At 56.2% G+C, this 21,726-nt stretch overlaps 1 protein-coding gene across 4 annotated transcripts in view; it reads left to right on the plus strand.

The window, feature by feature from the left end:
* The first annotated feature begins 1,687 nt into the window (after nucleotides 1-1,687).
* The window catches only part of CASKIN1 (CASK interacting protein 1), a 99,589-nt gene continuing 79,550 nt past the window's right edge, over nucleotides 1,688-21,726 (plus strand). Inside the window, exon 1 of one of the 4 annotated variants that reach the window (XM_088152344.1) lies at nucleotides 1,688-2,515. In XM_088152344.1, the coding sequence (XP_088008470.1) occupies nucleotides 2,422-2,515 (94 nt within the window). In that variant the 5' untranslated portion in view covers nucleotides 1,688-2,421. Of the gene's footprint in view, nucleotides 2,516-15,029; nucleotides 15,105-15,277; nucleotides 15,505-21,726 lie in introns of those variants that run through there. The other 3 variants (XM_088152348.1, XM_088152352.1, XM_088152354.1) reach the window with 3 other exon arrangements.

Genomic DNA, 21,726 nt, shown 5'->3' on the forward strand with positions numbered 1-21,726 from the left:
TTCACACAACATGAGAACCCTAACTCTGATGAATGCACCTGCAGTGTTTGGATAATACGTTCTGTCCAAACCAACATACACCTAAAAGGGTTCATAAGATGAGCTGGTGGTTCAGGCCACATGCTAAGACCACGGCTGGGTTCTCACACCACATGAACCACTAGCTTAATCCAGTCGTCGTATGAATGCAGCCTCTGTGCTCCGTTAGAGCTGGGGTGGGGGGAACGCCTGGGGGCTGATGGAGATCTAGTTTCAGAATCTATTCCAGTGGCTTTCACAAAACGGCTGTTGGGATGAGCGTGGCCAATGACCCACGTGTTGTCCCTTTGGGGGAGCTGGGGGGGTTGCATGAGCAACCTCTGGACTTTCAAGTGTTCCTTAAGAAGGGAAGAGGTGAAAAAGTCTGGAGGACTTTGATCACATGGTTGCAGTCAACATCTTGACTTTTTTGATCCCCATCCCTGCGGACACCCCTGCAGTGCTGCATTTCTGCCGTCTGAGCAACATTGCACTGGCTCTTGGAAAAAGAAACCTTTGATTTCCAGACAGGATTTAGCCCCTGCCAGCCCCCACAGGTTCACAATAATCCTTCCTTCCTTGCTTCCTTCCCACCATGTGGCAGGGGATGGGGATGGGGATGGGGATGGGGATGGGGCGTGCAGGGGAATATCTGGCAGTCTTCTTGCTTATCCTAGTCCAGCCAAAGAAGAAATGGAGGCTTTGTCACTTCAGCAAATGTCTCAGCCCCACCATTAACTGAGAGTCCTCCATCTGTTTTCTGGAACTCTCAGCCCCCTGCCTTGGAAATGGGGGGGCCACAAGGCCCTCTTGTCTCTTGGAGACCCTCTGGGTGGAGAGGCCAACAGCAAAAGGCCCTGCCTGCACTCAGTGCAAGTTGACTCACCACTCCTCAAAGGCAGCCAGAGGCTGGATTCACCCAGCACACTACTCCATGGCCTGTTTTAAAACAAGGTTTGCTGAAAAAGCCACGAGTGGCTACGTGCACACATGCTGTTCAGCGTGCAGAATGCAATGGCTCCAACCGAAAGTCAATCCACCTGAGAGATCTGCGCGCCGCGGAACGCCCCCCGGGAGCCTGCTCGGCGAGGCGCCGGGCTGGGACTATCCGAGGGGCAGCGGGTGGGTCCGGGCGAGGTCTCCGCGGGGCGAGTCTGGACTAGCCGCGGCCGGTCAGCTGCCAGGATCGCTTGGGAAGGGCAAGTTAGGCCGATTTCCTCGGGGACATCAAGGGGGGCGCGTCAGTGGTTCCAGTGCGCTCCACGAGCCCGCTGGACTGCCCGAGGCTCGTCCCTTCTCTCTTCGGAACCGCCGGGGTCACCGGAATCGCCTTCTCGTGGAAAGGACCCGCAGCTCACCGCGGTCCCGCTGCTGCCGCCCGCCCGCCCGCCCGCCCGCCTTTCGGAGCACGTCGCTCCCCTGCCGGGAGCCGAGAAGCACCTGGCGCCCTCCCCGGCGTCCCCGCCCGGCTCTCCGTTCCTCCGGCGCGCTCGGAGGCTTCGGAGCGACGGGCTCGCCTGCCGGGCTCGCCCCGAGAGCTTCGCGCACGAGGCAGTTCCCCGCTCGGCCCCTCGTCTGGATCCGGCGGAAGGAGGGGGCGAGCGCCCGCAAGGCCCTCTGCACATGTTCGGCGGCCTCGGCTCGCAGCACAGACGCGGTCTCCGAAATGACTCGGGCGCCGCTCGACGCCCAGCAGCTCCGCCGCCGGCGCGGAGCGTCCCCGCTACTTTGGCCGGTCCGGCGGCGAGGCGCGGCAGCCCTCTGCACGTCCGTAGAGGCGCTCTCGCCCCGGCTCGGCGCGGGCCGCCCGATGACCAGGCGTGGGCCTTCCGGGGTGGGGGCTCAGCCGGCGCCCCCGCCCGAGCCGGGCCAGGCGGGAGCCGCCTCCTCCGCGAGCTGCGCCCAGCAGGACGGCGGCCCCGGCGCGGGAGAGGCGAGCGCGGCCGGCTCCTGCAGCCCCGGCGCGCCCCGGCCATGGAGGGCTCGTCGCCGGCTCGAGCGAGGGTCCCGGCGGCGGCGGCCGCGGCGAGGAGCCGGCCCGGCCCGAGGCGGCAGGAGTAACGGCGCCGCCGCCGCCGCCGCAGAGGAGGAGGAGGAGGAGGTGGCGGTGGCGTGGCGGCGGCTGTGCTGAGCGAGCCCCCGCCGGAGCCCGGCAGCCGAGTTGTCCCCGCCCGCCGGCGAGGCGCTGCGCCCCGGCCGCGCGTCTCCATTGCGCGTCGCGACCGCGGCAGCCGCTGCAGCAAAGGAGCCGCCGCCGCCCCGTCCCGTCCCGCCCCGACCCCGGCAGCTCCGCAGCCCCGATCGCGCCGGCTGGGGCGCGGCCGGGGATGAGCCGCCCCTGAGGACCCCGCCCGGGCCAGCCCCAGCAGCCCAGCCCGGCCGCCGCCGCCGCCGCCGCTCGCCATGGGCAAGGACCAGGAGCTGATGCAGGCGGTGAAGGCGGAGGACATCGGCGCGGTGCAGAAGCTGCTGCAGAGGCCCAAGCCGGGCAAAGCCAGTGAGTGCGCGGGCGGCGGCGGGCGGCGGGCGGGATGCCGGCGCGGCCGGGCCTCCCCCGCCGGGCCACGGGTTGCGTTTCGGGCAGCGGGTGGTGCCAGGCCGGGCGCCGGGTCTCCTGCGCGGGCGGCGGGGGGAGGCAGCCCGCCGGACGGGAGCCTCTTTCCCGGCGAGGGCGGGTCCGCCTCGTCCTGCCTGCGAGCCCCGGGGAGGGTCTGGCGCGGGGGAGTCCCGCGCCGCCCCGGCCAGCCTCGTCGCCAGCGGCGGCTGGGCGTCCGGCGCCCCTGCCCGGCGAGGCGCCCTTGGCCTTGGCCGCCTGCCCTCTTGCAGCCACCCCGGCTGGGGCTCGCCGGGGTCTGCCCGGAATATGCCCGGGTGCGGCGCCCTTCCCCCCGCGGCCCCCCCGGGGCACTTGGCGCTGCAGGCCCAGGAAGCGGCTGCGTGCGCGGAGGAAAATGAAATGCAGCGTTACGCGCTGCTTCTGCTCCTGCTCCTGCTCCGCTCCCTCCGGCCGGCAGACTGGCATCAGGGCTGGGAGTGGAAAGGCACCCTCCGGAACAGGTGGATGCCCCATCCCTTCAAGTGGGGGGCGGAGAGTACCCCTAGGAGCTGCCCCGATTGTGCTGCTGCTGGCTGTCAGCAAGGGGGTGGCTGGCTTGAGGCCTGGGCTGGCAGAGCAGCAGCCAGGGGCATGAAGGCTGGGTGCCAAGGCTGGATGCAGCAGGGAGCTCCCAGCCCTGGCTCCAGCTCTGCTTGCAGCTGGGACGGGGCCAGCGCTCTGCCGTGCTCCCCTCCTGTGCTCTGGAAGTGTGAGACCACTTGGCCAGGCGAACCCAGCCCTGGCACAGGGTGTGGGCATCCTTCCCAGGATGGCCTGTCTGATCTGGCTGCCTTTCCGGCCCGGGTGCTTCCCCCTCCTCGGCCATCGCTCCGGCCAGGCCTCTCTCATTGCAGTCCTTTGCTGCAGCTCTGGCGGAGCTTGACTTGACCACCGCTGGCTATTTTGAAGAGGGGGCCCTGGCTTGGCTCACCTCCCTTCCTTTCCAGCCCTCCTCCAGGCAAGCCGCAGTACTGCAAGTCCCATCGTCTAAATCAGGGTTTCTCAACCTGGGCGACTCGAAGACGTGTGGACTTCAGCTCCCAGAATTCTGGGAGTTGAATTCCACACGTCTTCGAGTCGCCCAGGTTGAAAAACCGTGATCTAGATCAACCTTCTCCAGCCTGGGCCCCCTCCAGGTGTGTGAGCTCCAACTCCTAGAATTCCCGGCAGGGCCTTGCTGGCTAGGGAATTCTGGAGAGAAGGCTGCTGGCTGGGGACGATGGGAGCCCCAGCCAGTGTACCTGGAGGCCGCTGCTTGCACTGGCCTGTTTGAACACCAGTGCCACATTTTCAGTTGGCTGTATTTCTGCTCCCTGGTTGTCAGTGATGCAGACCGTTTGGCCTCCTTTTCGTTCCGGGAGAAAAAGAATTTGGGCGCCGGGGATTTAAACCTTAGTTCTGGACTTCTTCGCCTTGCCCGAGACAAAAATTGGGGCTCAGTCTCCAGCAGAAGGTGGCCAGCGAATGTGTCCCAGTTTTCAACCCCAGGAGTGTCCTAAGGAAGAGAAGAGGCCTCCTGGGTCAGTTCAGAGGGCAGTGCCCGCTGGGGAGTGTTTCTGCCTGCTGGTTAGGCACCCTCGGAGTTAAACAGAGAGAGCCTGCACAGCGCAGCTCTGAGACCCTTGGCAGCCCCTGGGGGGCAGGGGCGACCAGGTGCCCATTGATGCCAGGACATGAGGCTTCTTTCTTCCCACCCAGCAGAGGGGAGGGCCTCCTAGACTGACGCCCGACAGCTGCCTCCGAGCATCTCTCTGCTGCCAAGGGGCTTGCGGGTTGCTTGGCAGTCTGACTGCCCTGGGCTCCTCACCTTCTTTCTTGCACTGGCCACTCCTGTTTCTTCTCCTCTTTTCCTGTAAGTCCACCCTGCCCTGGTGGCACACTGGCTCTGGGGTGAGCACGTGGGTCTGTGTTTGGGGGGGAGCAGGAAGGGGCAGGAACTCTGGGCCACAGCCTGCCATTTTCGGAGTCGATGCTTGAATGCTGCCTTCCTTGAAAGGCTCGGCTGCTGCGTCTTTGATGTGAGCACTTGACTTAGAGACCTCTGTGTTTCTAGCTCAAGTAATCCTAACTTCGGACCCCCCTCCCCATATAGAACAGGATCTGTTGCCTTTGGGTGCTGATCTGGGGAGGCTTTCGGAAGCCCCCTCATAACCTCGCTGCCTGCTGGGCAGGGGGAAGCCCATAAGCTGCTGTGGGAAGGCCAGGCTTTGGATCTGAGGTGTTTCATTCGGACACAGACATGTGAATTCAGCCAGCGCGCACATTCCTGCAGAGACCCTCAGGATCTGGTGGTGTCCCTCTGAGTGCAGGTTTAAGGGCAGACCGAGGCGTGCCCGTTTCACGCATGCAGGGGCTGTCAGGTACAGCCACGTTGGGAGCCACAGCTGGGAAGGGAAGAAGCCCACCCCTTGCTTGGGGGCGGGTGGTGGTGGTGGGAAGCCATGAATGGTCCCTGTGGGAGATGGCCGCACCCATGGGGGTCCTAAGCAGGATCAGGCCTGCTTCATACTTGGCTGGGGGGCTTCCAGTGAGTCCCAGCGCTGTGGGCCAGATTGGGAAGTGGAAACTCTTTGGGAGAGGCGCTGCTCTTCCCAGGAGAGTCCACCGAGCCCCAGGCGTCAAGCGTAACCTCAGGGCGTCCTTGCCTTTGTGACTTTCCAGGCAGAAGAGCCGTCTCCAGCCTCCCCCCTCGTGTCCCCAGACCCTGAGCGTGTTGCCCAGCGGGAAAGCGGCCTGAGGCATGAGCGTGGAAGTTGCTTATGGGCTCAGGGGCTGGAGGGAAGAGCTGCTGGGGGTTCCGTCCACTTGCTCTGCCTCTGAGACACAGGGGGGTGATGATGGATCGTGTCCCCCGCCACCCACAGAAGAGGATTCATTTTGTGTGGGAACTGGGGCTGAAAAGGAGGCTGACTGCTTTTTGCAAGAAATGTTGCCTGTACAGATTTCCCTAAAATGTGGTGTGAGCAGGAACCTGCCCGTAGGTTCTTGCTGCAGATTCTCCTCCAGGGCAGCAGATGCAGAGGGGGGCAGAAACTTCATGGCCACTTTTCCCAGCCCGACGCATTCTGCGTCTATTGGATGACACCCCCCATTCTTCCAGCCGGGCATGATGGAACCTGTAGCCCAAGACATGCAGCGTTGACAGCTGGGAGGCAGCCTTCCCCACCATGGGTCCCCACCCACATTTCTCATCCCTGGCCGGCACGAAGGAGGCTCGGGGAGGCCTGGGGGCTGCAGCCAAGCCGTGTGTCTCAGTCGGGGGCAGGGGGTCTTCGCAGGAAGCCTGTGCTGGAGAGGGGAGACTGGCACACCGGGGCCTGTACCCGCCAGCCACAAGGAACGTTGCTGGCCTTGGGCGCTCATTCGCTGCTTCCTGAGAAATCCAGCCACGGGCTCTCACGAGGCTCAGCCACAGAGCTGGGCTGCGTTCCCAGTGGACATTGCTTGCCTCCGCCAGAGTAGAATCTCACCAGTTCAGTCCGATTTGAAAATGCGTGTGAAGTTTGACTGGAAAATAGTCATTATAATTTGCAGTGCCGGGCTGGATAGAATAAGAAATGCTTTGAAAATTCGGATAATCTTTGGAGAAGTGTTTTCTTAAAAAATAAACTGTGCTTCCTTTTTTGTTGTTGAAGATCTTGCTAACCAGTTTATTTGCTGGTGATGCCGCTCACGTAGTTTGCCATGCTAATGATAATTCTGGTGAGGAAATGTTGGGAGGGGTTATAAGCCACAATGTGAACAGCCCAAGTCTTGATTAAAAAATGTATTCAAGGCGAAAAAGGGGTTGATGTGAGCGCACGTCTCCCCTGCCCTTCTCTTCCCACCAGAATTAGGCATTTCAGGATTTGGGAGCTCTCTGCTGCTGTGAGGCAGCACTTTCTCAAGCGGGCTCTGAGAGGTCAGCGTGGAGGAGGTGATGGGCTCTCGGCGTCCGCAGCCTGCCTGCTGCGTCTCTCTCCCTGGGGGGCTCCTCCTCCCCCTCCCCCTCAGGGGGACCCTTCATTGAGAGGAAGGCAGGCCCTTCCAGTCTGAAGCCCTTCCAGCGCGGAGAGATGAAGGAGGCGGCCTGCTGTCCAGCAGCAGAAAGCCCACCGCACTGCTTGTGGATGTCCAGGGCGCCATGGGCGTCCTCGTGTTTCCAGAGACACCGAAGCTCCAAGGTCACCCTCGTTGCAAAAGGAAAAGGGCAAAGCTTAGAAGTGGGCATTTGGCTTTCTGATGTGTCCATGTTCAGATCTCCACTCAGTTAAGGAGCTCACTGGGTGAGTTTGGGGCAGTCACTCTTTCACAGCCAGGCCTACCTCATAGGGTTGTTGTGGGGTAGCATAAGGAGGTATGTTTCTCAGAGCGAGGATTCTGTCTGTATGCTGTATTCTTAGGATATATCACAAAGGTGATAGACGAGGGGGAGAACTTCCTCTAGGGCCCTCCTGGTCTTCCTCCGAAATTCCTCCGCTTCTCCTTTGAGATTGGACAGCAGTTGCAGGAACAAGGCCACCTTAGCTATGGCCCCCACTTAAAGGCTTGCCCCCCAGGCCTGTGCAACCGGCCCTTCCTGGCCATACATCTACCAGTGGCCAAGTCCACCTTGTACATTCTTCTCCTCTTTAATGATGGAGCTCTGCTTGGTGCTAGTTCCTGTGGTTTACTGGCTCCCGTCTATTGCTAGTTGCCCAGCTAGATGGCAGGACCCAGCCACCCTTCACTGATCTGAAAAAAACTAAGCCAGGTTGGACTTTGTTGTATTTGGATGGGAGACCACCAGGGCTGTGGGCTGGACTGAGACGTTAAAAAAAAATTCTGAGGAAGAAGGGCATGCCAACCCCCTCCACGCTGTTGCCAAGATGCTAACACGGTTTCTCTACGAAGACAGTAGGAGTCAAGCTTGGCTCAAAGACGACTTTATTTTTCATTGTTAGGCGCTTTGAAACAGCTGTGAAACTTAGGTGGAAACGTGAGATATAAACCAAAAAGTAATATGATGGAGATGCAGCTCAGGGCCTGTTGGAACCCGCATTTCCATAGTGGCTGCGTCCTTGAAGGCCCATCGCTGGCTGCTTAGTTGATTACACAGTTCCTGGTGACTCTCCGCTGAATGTGGAAAACTTTAAAATGTGTTTGCAATTTTTAGAGCCTTTCACTGTTTGCTGTGTTATGTTGCTGATTATTCTTTCCCCACTGGGGCTGTTTTAATTTCTTTCTGATTTTAAATTGCTTAATTACGTTTATGCATTCAAGGGTTTTAAACTTTATTTTGTGGACTGCTTAGAGAGTGTCTGCTATTGGGCGATATAAAACTGCAATAAAGAAATAAGGAACAGTTGAAAAGAACTCTGCGTAAGACTCCTACCTACAGAATCTCCACTAGAACTTTTGATTGGGAGGGTTGACCCTCCAGGAGCTAGCCAGCCCCCCTTTCCTGTCCAGACTCCTGTCGCCAACCTGCCTTTAACCTGCCTTTCTGTCCAGCCTCTGCCCCCCAGGGCCACACCCGAGCCTCCCACACTCCAGCCCGACAACAGTCCTGTGAGGTGGGTTAACGAAGACAGAGGTGTGCAACTTTGGCCAGCTGGAGGGCCACTCCAGGCGTGTTAGGGCCCCCCCTCGAAAAAGGGGTGGGATCAGGGCCTGCTTGGGGAGGAGGTTTCAGGCATTTTCAGGGATGGCCTGGGGGCTTTCATTGTAGGAGGGCAGCTGTGTTGGTCTATGGTGGCCCAAGATCAAGAGGAGTTTGCAAGCACCTTTTCAGATGGAAAAACATAAGCTTTCGCGAGCTTTAATAAAACGTGTTTTAATCAATTTGTGAGTCTGAAAAGATGTTCTCACTCTCCTCCCGATTTGCGTGTGCCTTTAGGACCTGCAAGCCATGGCACCCGTTTTGTCCCCGAAGCCTTCACACACGCAGCCCAGAGGCAGCAAGAATTCACACATCTGGGTCCCCCCATTCCAGAAGCTGTGGGAAGGGTGGCACGTGAGCCCCAGGCCTCGCAGCCTGTTAGGGGGGGTCTGTGGGCGTGTGCTTAAAAACGCAAGATGGCACGCCACGCAGGTAAAAAGGGAGTGAGGCTCTAGTTACGGGGTCGCAGCTATCAGTCGGCTCCTCCCCCGGGGACCCCTGGCCCTGAGTTAAGAGGTTGGCCCATGCCTTCTTGTGAGCTTCAGTGGAGAATTCTGGGAACTGCTGTCCAACATCTGGAGGGCACCAGCTTGGGGAGCGCTGCACAACACCTGTACTGTTCTTCCTCTCTCACCCTCAGATTTCTTTGCAAGGCCCCATCTTTCAGCATCCCCACGTGCAGGTCAGATAGCTTTGATCTCTGATTTTCTGGACAATCAATGCCCGAATGTGTCCAGGTCTCCGCCAGAAGGAACTGGCTTCGAATTTGCCTCAGCCAAAATGAAACCTCCCCAGCTGTATTGATCTGTGGTGCAATTGTTCACACCTGCATTTGATACCACCGGCGGTGACCTGCGAGACGTGCAGTACACGTGAACGGATGTGCCCTTGCCATTTGCTGGGGTTCCTGGCTAGAGCCTAGCCTAGCCTCAGCTTTCAGCTTCAGTGAGCTCATCGTAGCCTCCGATTAGAGCAACTTTTTGGACGGCCACGGGGTGGGGGGAGGAACGGAAGACTGCAAAGCGGGTGGGGCCGTTCCAGAGGTATCCTGGTTCCCGGGGGGCTGCATCTGCTCTAGGGCTTAGGTGCACTTTCACTCTGCTTCCTGGCTCAGAAGGCAGGCCACGGGTTGGAGGGGCCCGGAGAGGGGCCCGGGCGCTGCTGGTTGCCCAGTCCGGATGCAAAGGCTCGACGAGGCCCCGGGGGAGCCTCGTTCCTCTGCCAGAGCGGCAGGCAGGGCCTGGGTGGGCTCCTCCTGCCTCGCCGCCTTTGGCAGAGCTCCCTCCCTCCCAGGGCATCTGGGTGGTGGGCCCAGCTCTGCCCACAGCAGCCTGCGTGGCTTTCTGTCGGGGCGGTCGGAGGAGCCCCTCGCTTGCTCACCAACCTGCTCTTTGATTCTTGCTCCTTAATTACCTTAAAGCTCCCCACAATCTGCTTAAAGCTTTCTAAAGCTGCTTAGCTGTGAGAGCTGCTGCAGGGGTGCCCTTAGCTGGGTGGGCTTTCCTTCCCTTTCACCGGAGCGTAAGGCTCCCTTTAAAATGCCCGTTAAGAAAGCTGAAGGGGAGAGGGGCTTGGCTCTGGCCAATTCCAGGCAGAGAAGAAGGGCGAGAAGGCTACCCCTGCCTGCTGCAAGCCCCAGGACCCCCCCCGCTGCGCCCACCCTGCCCCGAACCCAGGCAAAAAGCCTGCCTGCCTGGCTTTGCCAGCCCCCCTTGGAACCAGCTGTTTTCCAGGGCTGGGAGAGGGCCTGGGTGGGCAGAGGGCAACCCACACGAGAGTTGGCCCATCGTCGCTGCTGCTGGTCGAGGCCCGGGGCTTCTCCACTCGCGTGCGTGCCAACTAGAGTGATGCCGGGTGGAAATGCAGCCGGCTTCTCTTGTATTCCCTTAGCCCCTGAGCATGGGCCAAGCTCATCTTTCACTTTATGCAGATGGGGTGTCCAGGCCCAGTGGTGAAGAAAAGAAATTGGCACGTGCTCAGAGGCAATCTCGGGCAGGTTGCCTTGTTAGGCAAATGCTGCTCTTTCTGAGTTACGCCGGGATACTGTGGAGTGTTTTGTGTATTCTGGGGATCTCGCTGGCCTTGCTGACTGGCAGGAATAGCTGGGCCAAGTGTGACCTTTTAAAAAGCTGCATGAGTGTGCCCTTGTTCAGGGCGAAGGGGCTGAGTTTTGTGCTTTGGGCCCTGATGTCCCCAGACGTGCTGGACTACCGCGCTGCCCTCCCTTCTTATTGTCTGCAGGCGACGGCCCTTCCGAAGGGGGGCATCAGATCAGAGACCCCCGTGGCCTGATGGGCAACGTGGTTTGGAAGCCTCAGGCAGAGGCTGATCAGACAGGATATTTTTGAAGACGAACCCGGCTGGGTTTTGAAATCGTTTCTCCCTCTTGCATCTGCATTTTAATGAGGGCTCGTTCGCGGCATCACGGGTTTGAAGTCTCTGCCTTTCGGGCTTTGAGCAGCTGTTCTGGGCACCTGCGTTGTCAGGCTGACAACTCTGCCGTTTGCATCGTAATCTCCTGATGTGCATCTTTCCAACTGGGGGATGTGTGTAGCCCCAGAGGAGATGGAGAGGTGACTCCACAACTATGTAGTAGTTGTGGGGGTGGGTCTCTTTGCCAGCGGGGTCGGCCACTCTTCCTCTTCCTCCCCTGTTCAGATGCGCTTTGTCAGCTACGCGAGCGATGCAGAAGCTTCGCATTCGGCACACGTAGAGCTCCCGGGCCATTTTTCAAGGCAGGGCACAGCCGTGGGTTCTCGCTCTGCCCATCTGCAGCGCTGCCCTTCCCCAGGCGAGGAGGGGATTGCAGGACCTGGGGAGCCTCTCCCGGCTACCGTTACGTTCCACTTCCACGTAGACCCAGCCCAGCCTCTGTTTCCTCCTCAGAAGTGCTTTGCTGGGACATCTGCTAGGCTGGGCTAGGAAGTCCGCCTGCAGGGCATAAGAGCAGCTTCTCTCGCGCGCTTTCTGCTCTTGCCTGATGTTCACAGGTATACTGCCTTGGCATGGAGGAGTCCCGCCAGATGCCATGGCGAATAGGCTACTTACTCGTTTAAAGAAGACTCAGTGCATGATTGAGCTGCCCAGAGCCACTGTTGGGGGAGATGGGCGGCATACAAATTTAATAATAAATAAATAAATAAGAATCTGCCTCCTGATTCACCGTAGATAAAAATCGTAACCACTTTGAAGCCAAAAGCATTTCCTTTTATCATATATGCCCACGTGTGTCACAAAGTCTTCGTTGAAGGATGGCAGTCCTTCAGTGTAGCCCCAAAGGGAGAATAATTATTCTGTGTTTTTTGTAAGTGTGTGTGTTGAAAATACTACATTTTAGAAAAACATTTTTTTTCCTGGCATTTTTCCCACATGTGCAGAGCCCGCTTTTTTTTGGATCAACCAAATGTTGATCCGTCGGTGGCGACAGTAGTCGACTGACCGGCTTGTCGCCCGAGCCTGACGTTGGGGGCTGAGAGAGGGACTGGCCCAAAGCCCCCCAGCCGGCTTTCGTGCCTAAGGCAGGACTAGAACTCAGGGTCTCCCAGTTTTCAGCCTGGTGCCTTAACCACTAGACCAGACTGGCTCTCGTTTTAGGAAAAACATCTGTTACCCAACTGAAACATCTTTTAGCTGATGAAGAGTTCCTGAATTGTTTAAGCAATAACCAGTTCAGAGATCCAAAATTGGCAGTCTGCTGATGGATTGTATCTAGTTCTTTTTTTAAAAGCTATCCAAGTCAGTTCACCATAATCACATCATGTGTCTGTGAGTTTCCCAGTCTAACTTTGAAACCCATGTTTTGTTCCTCCACCACCTTACTTTTGATTCTCAGTTTGAATGTGAAGAAGAATGTGCAGTTTCTTCTTCTGTTGCAAACATTGGAGCCAAGTTTTCCTACCTGGATGGGAATGATTCACATGTAGGAAACGCCGTAGAAGCACCCACAACTCCTGTGTGCATAGCTACTGGTTGTAAAGGCTGACCTGGGATACAGGAGCATTCAGTTATTTGAGGCACTTCTGCTGACCCTTTAATAAAATTTACCAGCTTGCACAATCTCAAAGCCTAGTAAATGTAAAACGCGCAAATTAAAAACATAGCAGAATCGTACTTAAAAATAGCAGCATCAATGGTCTGTGTCAAAACCAAGGCCTCTCCTCTGGAGCGGTCTTAAATCAAAGAAGAGCCAGATAAATATTTAACACTTTGGCTTGAGCCAGAAACGGGGAAAGCGCTTCCTTCAGTGGGAGATCCTCCTAAACTCCCAAGCTGCAGCGTGACGTCTGGTGGACTGACCTTTGGCCTGGGGGTTGCAGAGGCGGACAGCTGGTGCTCCAGCCCGAGGGACTCCCTCTCAGCGGTCAAGGGCCGTCCAGCGGATGACCCCGGGAGCCATTCCACTGCCAACATTGGGTGTCCCAGATCCAGGGAAAGAGACGAGAAAGAGCTATTTAATGTAGCAAGAATGAGAGGCAGATGTCCAGTATCCTTCTCAGAACTTTGCAAGCACCAGCGGTGCTTCTGAAAGAGAAGATGGATCCATCTTCTCCTCTTAGTGGTAGCCCTTGCCAGGCTTCGAGAGACAGTCGGTGAAATACCCAGTGGGACAGATCAGCCACCTCGCCTTCTTCCCCTGCCCAGTTGAGAAATGGACGCTCCTGGGGGATCAGTGGGGCCACCCAGAATGCTGAGGAGAACCAGAGTGCCAAATTGCCCAGAGGGTCATCTGATATCAGAAAGTTTCGTGGGCGCAGATTGAGCCTCCTGCTGCGCTGATGCGGTCTGAGCTGGCAGAGAGACTGGGATCAGGAGAGCCGATTAAGTCGGAAGTTGACTCAAGATGCAACGGCTGTGACAAAGGGATGCTCCATGCTGGGGAGGGGTAAAAAATGATGTTGGTGCCCTGATAAGAGCTGATGCCAAGCTGAGTGGCTTGATCACTGCCCAAGCTCCCCTCTTCCCAGGCTATGGTGGAATTGAAGCTGGGAGTAGAGTGGTATTCCAGCCCAGGATTTAATACTTTAATACCACCGAAGTCTCTGTGAGTGCACAAAATTGTACCCTTGTGTTCTCGGTAATTAAATCCAGAGTAACTGCTGCCTTCTTTTGATGTTGTGCTTGCAACCTTGAAAGCCCAGTGTGAGAAGGAGTGACCAGGGGTGAGAAGGTGCTGCTCTCAGTGACAGCCGTTGCCTTGGATTGCTTTTAGAGGAGGAGGAGGAGGAGGAGGAGAGGCCAGTGTTACCTGGACTATTAGAGAAGGTGTCCTCCATTTCAGCCGCTGAAGGCAAGAGAGGAAAGAGTCACCGTTCTGCCTGTGGACTGCCCAGAGGCATCTAGTTGGCCTTTGGGGAATCATGAAAGGTGAAGATGAAAAGGGATTTTTGGGATCATCCCATCCATGACTCCTGCCCAGTGCAGGAATCTACCTCTGTAGTAACGATCTTCTTGGTGGTGGTTATTTGTAGCCTGGTCTCTGTTGCTCGGGAATTCTGGGAGCTGCAGTCCTAATATATGTTGGCAGGGCCAGGTGGGGAAGGCTGTGCAAAGTCTTGGCCTCTGCAAGAGCGGAGCAGAGTACAGCTGTTTTCCTAGGCGAGGACCACACGTTGGAACACCTACCTGCACCCATTGCATGCTTATAGAAAACCACCTTGGGGACTTGCCTGCTGCTGAGCCCATCCAACTGGGAATTCCTGCTCCCAGGGTTCCCAATTGTGTTGGACTACAGATTCCATCCACCCCACCATTGTCTGTGCTAGCTGGGCAATGACCAGAATTGAAGTGGAGCAGATGGAGTGAAGTTTTTAGAGTCTGGAAAATCGCTTGCCCCCTTCTTTCCAGTTCTGCCTCATTCTAGAGTTTGCTCCTAAGAGGAAGACCAACCTCCAGAATGCAGAACACAGAAGATCTTGTGGCTGAGAAAAGTCGGCAAAATACTTCATAAATGCAAAGAGGAGGTCTGGAAAGTTCAGCCCCCCTCATTCTGAGGACCATCCACTCACTGATTTGGAGCACATTTGGGAATCTTGTAGTAATCACACGCTCTGTAGCTAAACTTTCCCAGCGTGATTCCTTTTCTTCCGTGTTGAAGGGCGCATTATGACGGAAAGGAAGATGTGGCTTTTAACCGTTTCCAACATTTGATTCCTACTGAGGTTGGTATGTCTGTGTAGAGTCCAGATGTAGTAGCCCTTTTTTTTTTTTTAATGAAAGAAAACCTGTATATTGGGGGGCCTCCAAAAGTACAAAACCTCTTGGAGGTAATTTTTATTTTTCTGGTTGGCGTAGAAGCACTGAGGATGTTTGCAGAGTGGCTGGTCTGGTCTGGCTCTGACAAGTTTGTGTTTCACTCAGTGGCTGCAAACTTGGAGAAGGGCTGGCTTCTGTGTGCAAAGTGGCGAATTGAGCAGAGCCGTTTGTGCCCATTGATGGATGTATCTGTCAGCTAAATTTCTATTTTTTCCAGTTTCAAGCCCCATTCATCTAATATTCTGCATCTGTCGGAGAAGTCTTAAGTACAAGTTTGCATGTGTGTGCTGCCTGCTCTTTTGCACACACATTTTTGCATTAGTGGACGACTACATGACCAGTTCAGAGAAGGGAGAATTTAGAAGTACAGCCATGTTTCCTTTCACATTTTGATCTGAAAGTGTGTCACTGACTTTGCATTAAAATGCAAGCGGAAAAAGTTTCTTCCTTGCCCTCAGCCAAGTCTCATTTCCTACTTCCTCAGATACAATTGATTGGCACGTTCAGCACATTCAGGTCATTCAGCCCATAAACGCCAGATTACATAAGCGCATGTATGAAGGGGACCCAGTTGCAACAGCAAGGCAGGAAATACTCTCACACTGGGAGAATTAGCAGGTAATTGCTGTTGCCATGACTTCAGGTTCCTTTTTGCTGTGGTAGCAGGAGACCTCAGGGAGCTGCAGGCTGGCAAGGCGGAAGAAACACCCATGGCTGCCAGCAGAGGGTTGGCTCTGCAGGCTGATATTCTGGGCAGGATCTCCAACTCTCTGAGAGTGATTGTGGACCAGCTTTCCTGGCTGGTCCTCCAGACGTGCTGCACGTTGGCGGGAATTGGGGGAACTGCAGTCCAGCGTTTCTGGAGGGTGCCAGACTGGGAAATCGCTGGCAGGGTGCAGGCTGGCTCGGCCGCAGAAGAGTCAGGCTGTCGTGAGGACCGGTCCTCTGCCGTGGATCGGAGCCAGGAGGAGGAGCAGGGCGATCCAGGTTGGAGCCCACGGTCAGCCACAGAAGCCGGGTGGGTGTGCCAAACGTGTGTCCTCGGAGCAGTGAAAGAGCTGGTGGTTGTGTTTGCACACGTGCAAACCTTGGTTTGTTCTCAACTTGCCGGGGCGTCTTGGAAGGGGATGACTACGCCAGCCCTTGTGCAAACCTGACCTGTTGGTTAGTTTACAGCCCCATGTATGGGACAACTGCAGGAAATGGGTCAATTCCGTAAAGCGGGTTGGGGGGGGCCCAGCCGCTGAGTGCCTTGGGGGCGGTGGCAATGGAAGGAGGAAAGAGAAGCCCCCTGCATCCAGCAGTTTACCAGTGGAGCCTGTAACCCAGAGAGGTGGAGGGCCCCCTTCGATGGCCGTGTGCATGCAGATGTGGTGCAGTGGGCTCAGTGGCCGGACCTGTCTTTTTCAGTCTTCATTCATGGAGGAATGACGGGATGTTCCTCTAAGCCAGTGTTTCTCAACCTCGGCAACTTTAAGATCTGTGGACCTCAACTCCCAGAATTCCCCAGCCAGCCATGCTGGCTGGGGAATTCTGGGAGTTGAAGTCCACAGATCTTAAAGTTGCCGAGGTTGAGAAACATTGATCTAAGAAAAGCAGTCCAACACCACAGCTGCTTCTAGCACTCCTTCCTATGTCCCAGTCTAGGCTGTGTGGATGTCAGTTCCCAGAATCCCCAGGCAGCACGGCTATCACCGAGAATGCTGGGAGATGAAGTCCGGACCTGTGGAGGTGGCCTGGGGGGGGGGGAGACAGCTGTCTTTCATAGCTGAGAGCAAAGCCCCTCCTTTCCTTGCAGAAACTTCCCAGTTCAACCTGTGGCATCTTCAGGCAGGGCAGAGAAAGGGGCCCGCTGTGTGAGGTGCCCCGTGGTCTGAGTTGGTTCGCATGCGGAACGTGCTGGACGTGGCCTGTTTCTTCTCACCCTTTGCCTCCCTCTGAACCCACCTCTGTTTCCAAACTGCTGTCTCGCCGCTGGTGGAAGCCCCCCCTCGCCTCTCTGGCGGTGGTCAGTTAATTCTAGCTTCCCTGATTTCATTTGATCCCTTTAATTGCTTCCTCTGCCGGCAGCCCAGTTTCGTGAAACCCAGACGCGGAAGAGTGACTTTGCCGGCAAGAAAGGGTGCCGGCAAAGTTGGGGGACCCCGGGGCCACGGGAGGGAGCAAACGTGGCCGCTCCTGTTTCTAAGGCCCGGGGGCAGGAGAAGCTGATGGTGAAAGAGGCTTGGATCCTACAGAATATAATAGAATTGAACCTCAAGCTTGATCAATATAATGTTGTTAGCGTAAGGTAGCCTTGCCGGCTTGGAGGGCTGCTTCCATCATTTGCAGCCAGCGCTGCTGGCCATGTTTGGCTGGGAATGATGGGAACTGAAGTCAGTTTATCTGGAGGGCACCACGAGAAGGGGAGCTGGTGCAATTTTCATATGAGAACTACAAGCCCACTTTGGTCTTGGCTCTTCTCGGAAGTAGGTAGTTGCTTGGAAACAGCCTGCCCTATTTTCTGATTCCCCCCCCCCCCCGCCCCAGGCAGGCAGGGATCTCTGCTGCCGAGTGAGAAGGGGATTGTGTTTTGGGGAGGGGGGCGGTGAAGTGAACCAGCCAGCCCTGTCTCCCAGGCTGGTCCTGATGGCCTGGATTTGAGGTGGAGATAGACTGCCTCGGAACGTGGTGCTCTTGTGTTGATACCACGGTTGGGATTTGACTCCTTGGGAATTTGTGCATTTCCGTTTTAAGCACCAAAGAGCCAGGCTGCCTGTGAGGACTGTGCCTCTTGTTTCCTAAAACGGTCGGCGGGGGGGCATGGGGGGACGGAGATAAGCTTTTCGCTCCCCCCCATCCCTAACCACCACGGCCGAGGTCAGGAGCCGTCAACGTGGGCTCCTGGCCCCTGCAGCTCACGGCCGGGCAGTTGGGGAGGCTCCGGGGAGGGAAGGGGGCCCGGCGTTGTTTCCTCTTCCGTGCTGGAGCCTCGAGGAAAAGGGGAGCTGCGTTTGCACCCTGTGCAGGAAGTGCCGCGTGCAGTTTAGCTGCCCGCTGTTTTCACCAGCACCTCTCGTTAAGCGTGAAATTTTGTAAAAGTTGTGCGGAGGGCACGTGAGCAGGCACGGCTTTACTCCTTGTATTCCGAGCCTCCTTCTTGTAAATACACTCCAGGCAGCTTTACAGCCGACTAAAAAAATCTCCACGGTGAAACAGTTTGCCAGGCGGGAACAGTATAAAAATAAAACAGCGGCAGGAGCAGGAGCAGGAGCAGGAGCAGGAGAAAACTGAAGCCTTCCTTCGCTGCGGGGCTGGCGGGGCTGGCCGGGCCCACCCCGTGGCGCAGGGGGTTTCGGGGGTTTCCTCAGTAAGCCGCAGCTAAACAAGCAAGGGCTTCACGTCATGTGTGATTCCGGAGAGCGCGTGTATTTCCTACATTTGAAATCCGGCTAGTTTGCGTTTTCTTCCAGTTCCTTTCTCACGCTGTTGGAGGGTTGGAAGCAGGGAACCAAGGAGGCAGGGGTCAAAGCGGTCAAGAGGGTGCCCGCGACCGCACGGTCCAAAGTCTGCCCGCGTGAAAGTTGATCGCAGGCGCCACCTTGGCTTTCCAGACCCCCCAGGATTTGCACGGCTGGTCCCTGCCCTGCGGCAGCAGCTGGCAGAAGGGGCTCCTTGGGTGACGGGCCGTTGTCCCGGCCCAGGCGGGATTGAGGCGACCCCGCAGGGGTGCTGGGGTCTGGGCAGAGGCTGACCCTGTGCCCGTCTCTCCCCTGCTCTGCCAGGGAGGGCTGCCATCCCATCCCCTGAGGCTGGGTTGAGCGGGCATGGCGCCTGTGTTGCTAAGCAACCTGGTTTCTCTTCCTTCTCTGCTTCTGGCAAAAGGTTCACCAGTGGGATGCAAAGTTAACCAAGCTCCGGAAGGAGGAGAAGGAGGGCGTGAAAAGCAGTCTGGGCCGGTGGAGCCGAGGCCACCTAGCACGCCCTCGCGTCACCCTGGGCTTCGGCAGGGAGGAGAGGCCCTGGGGTGGATGTGAGGGCCCGTTAGGTGGCCTCCGCTCCATCAGCCCAGCTGGTAGCCCTCAGCCCTTGGGGATGAACCCCTTTTCCCCACAACGTGGGGGCTGTCCTTAAAAGCGTCAGAGGAGCCCTCGGGGGCCCTCGGGGGCCAGCCTGGTGCCTCCAGAAGCTCAGGGAGACGGGTGGGCGAGTGAGAGCCCTCTTCCCGGGATGGTGTGCCAGGTGGGCCTCCTGTGAGTCTGGAAGTGGCCCCGACTGTATTGATTTTATTAAATTTATACACTGCCACATCTCAGTTTGCCACAATTCTAAAATACCACAGTAAAGGAAAGTTAAAGTGAAGTTAGATTAAAATCATAGGGCACAACCCTGACAACGTTGCTGAATGCTTGGGAAGAACTCAATTTCGACGAGAGCTTTAGCTAGAAGGGGTGATGGAACCAATCTTATCTCCAGGGGAGGCGAGCAGTATCTGTGGGCCCAGGATGACCCTCAAGCCATGGACCTGCTCCCTTCAACCACCCACCCACCCTCAAGAGACACCACCGGAGTTGATGGAGCCACGGTGGACAAACGGCAGCTCCATCTTCCTGGGGTTCAGTTCTCGCCAGGCTTCCCACATCCAGACTCTCAAGCCTCCAGGCACTGAGAGAGGACTTTTGCAGGGGGCCCTGGGGGGCAATCGGACCTGATACCTGAATCAGGTACCTCACCTAGACCTCCAGTGGTTCATGTCAATGTTAAACAGCAGGAGTGGGGAGGACCAGCCCTTTGGCACCCCACACAGGAACAGCCACCAGGCTGACCTCTCCTCCTCCTCCAACTGGAACCACCTACTGGGGAACCACTGCGACAGAGGGTCTCCAGCCCCTAATCCCCCATGTCATCCTGCCATGTACCATCTTCAATAGTAGAAAAGACCACTGGGAGGTGCAGAAAGACTCAGAGGGCAGGACTACCCTTATCCAGCTCCTAACAAAGGGAATCAACTATTGCAGAGTAGTGTTTTTCAAACTTGGCAACTTTAGGATGGGTGGACTTCAACTTCCAGAATTCCCCATCCAGCATGCTGACTGGGGAATTCTGGGAGTTGAAGCCCACCCATCTTAAAATTGCCGAGGTTGAGAAACACTAAACTAAAGCAGCCATTGCCTGAAACCAGCTGGAAAGAGAGCCGGATAGTCCTCTTCCTCTGGGGTCCTTTGTCGGTGAATCCTCACTGAACCTCCCCATGTAAATTTCTGTTGACGATCCCAAGTTCTAACCTTGCGAGAGAGGGAGCAAATGTTCTCTCTACCCACAGATTTAGTTTTTATTTTATCGTATTACTGAGTTTGTAACGTTACAGGAATGCTGCTTGTCCAGGCAGATATGCTTGGGGTCTGGATAACGATGATTATCACACCTTGCAGGATTTTATATGTCCTCCCATGCCTCCCCTTACCTGCTCCAAGCTAAAACGTGGACTTCTTCCCCTCTGGCGATTTGAGGCCATGGTCACTGTGGAGGGAGGGAGGGAAGAGAGAGGGCCGGTGCTGTCTACGCTGCCCTGTGATATCATTCTGGAATTTGTAGCTGCCTGCTTGTCTGTGAAAACAAGACACACCTCAAGAATGGAAAAAGTGTGGAAGAGAATGTTTCTGACGGCATCATGTCTCTTCCCTGCTGACTAACTGCACAGCTTAGAAGGTGCAGATTGCAAGATGGAGAATGTTGCTTTGGGCAGAGTTGGGTCCTGCCTACTTCCTTTGGTCAGGTGCAGATCAGCATGGAAACACCGCGGTGTCAACACTAAGGCTGCCCAGAGCTTTGAGTTAGAGAGTCAACAGCAGTTCAGCTGAGTCTCCGAATCGAGTCAACTTTCCTAACCAAATCAGAAGGTCAACCCAAACCATCAGATTGAACTGGATGCCTCTGAATAAGTTCAGACATTTCTGAATGGACAGCACTGGGCTTTTCAAAAACAGTTCAGAGCAATGGGATTTGATGTGGACGTCTGAATGGAATCGGGTTGATTTTCTGAATTGATGGTTGGATTGAGTTGGATCTGTTTTCTGAAGTAAATCAATAATTTAGGGCGGTGTCGCGATTCCCTGGTTGAACCCTGGCCTTTTTGAGTTCTCCTAACCAAGCCTGGCACCCTGGGTAGGGAGATGCTCTCTCTGTGCAACGGGCAGGCCTGCCTTCAGGGCCGTCCTCTCCTCCGAGGCTTTCTTCAGGGAATTGAACCTCTTTGGTGTGTCTCTTTCCAAGCTGGAGGGCCAGGAATTCCTTGCCACGCTCCAAGTTCCCTGCTGGCTGGGAGGTGCTATTAGTCAGCCTTGGAAACAGGGCAGTCATTGTATATGAGTTGCCTTACTTCGGTGGAAGCCAGGAACATCTTGCTGTGGCGAGACAGAAACATCTAGGCCATGGCACCACGGAGAGACAGTTTGCACCTTCAGGGGGGCAGTGGAAGAGTCGTAGTTTTGAGTTCATTTCTCTGCACGTCAGGGGAAGTACCAGAGTGAACTTTTCTCCCTGAATGCTAGTTTTCTATGTGCTGGGAAATGTTGGCTTTTCTGCTTAACATCAGGCGTGTTCACGAATATAGCGCTGATCGGAAAGGCACTGTTTAGGTTCAGCTCGTTTTGTTTGTTGTCATTATCTGAGGCTTGGACTGTGAGTTTATGCTTCACTTGCAGTTCATGGAGATATAGAGCATGTATTTAAATTTGCCAAGTGATCTTGCAAATTCTGTCAAGTTGACATTTTAATTTGTGTTTAAAGATAAGAATAGAGCGAAGAAAGACAGAGAGCAGGGCTTGGACTGTTTTCAAAGAGGTAGGTAGAACAGATTTGCTAGCCCCAAATCTCCGTGAGCTCTTCCTCGTGAGCAAGTTCAGGGGCGATTCCCCCGTCCCTGAGCTGGCCAAAAACGATGCTGGGCTACCATTTGCTGCTCCCGCTGCTGGCCCCTCTCCTGCCAAGGCACGATGCCGACAGAGCGGTCACCCTCACTGACCATGTACAGGGCACACGATAGGCAGCGATTGGGGGAGCCCGGCCGATCGATTCCTCTCCTCTGACCCCCCCGGCAGGAAAACATCCACCGCTCGCTCTCCTTAACGGGGGTGAAGCTGGGGCCGCGGAGGGGGCGAGTTTTGACCGGGGCCAGAAAGTCGGCTCAGCCATCCCTCAGCGCTCACTCTGGGGTCATGCAAGGCCTCTGTGGTTGTCCCCCGGGACTCCGGGTTCCAGA

The sequence above is a fragment of the Python bivittatus genome, unplaced genomic scaffold, assembly GCF_059951505.1.
Source record: "Python bivittatus isolate LINGU-HERP-01145 unplaced genomic scaffold, Pbiv_v1 ctg000030_np1212, whole genome shotgun sequence".
Lineage (NCBI taxonomy): Eukaryota > Metazoa > Chordata > Lepidosauria > Squamata > Pythonidae > Python > Python bivittatus.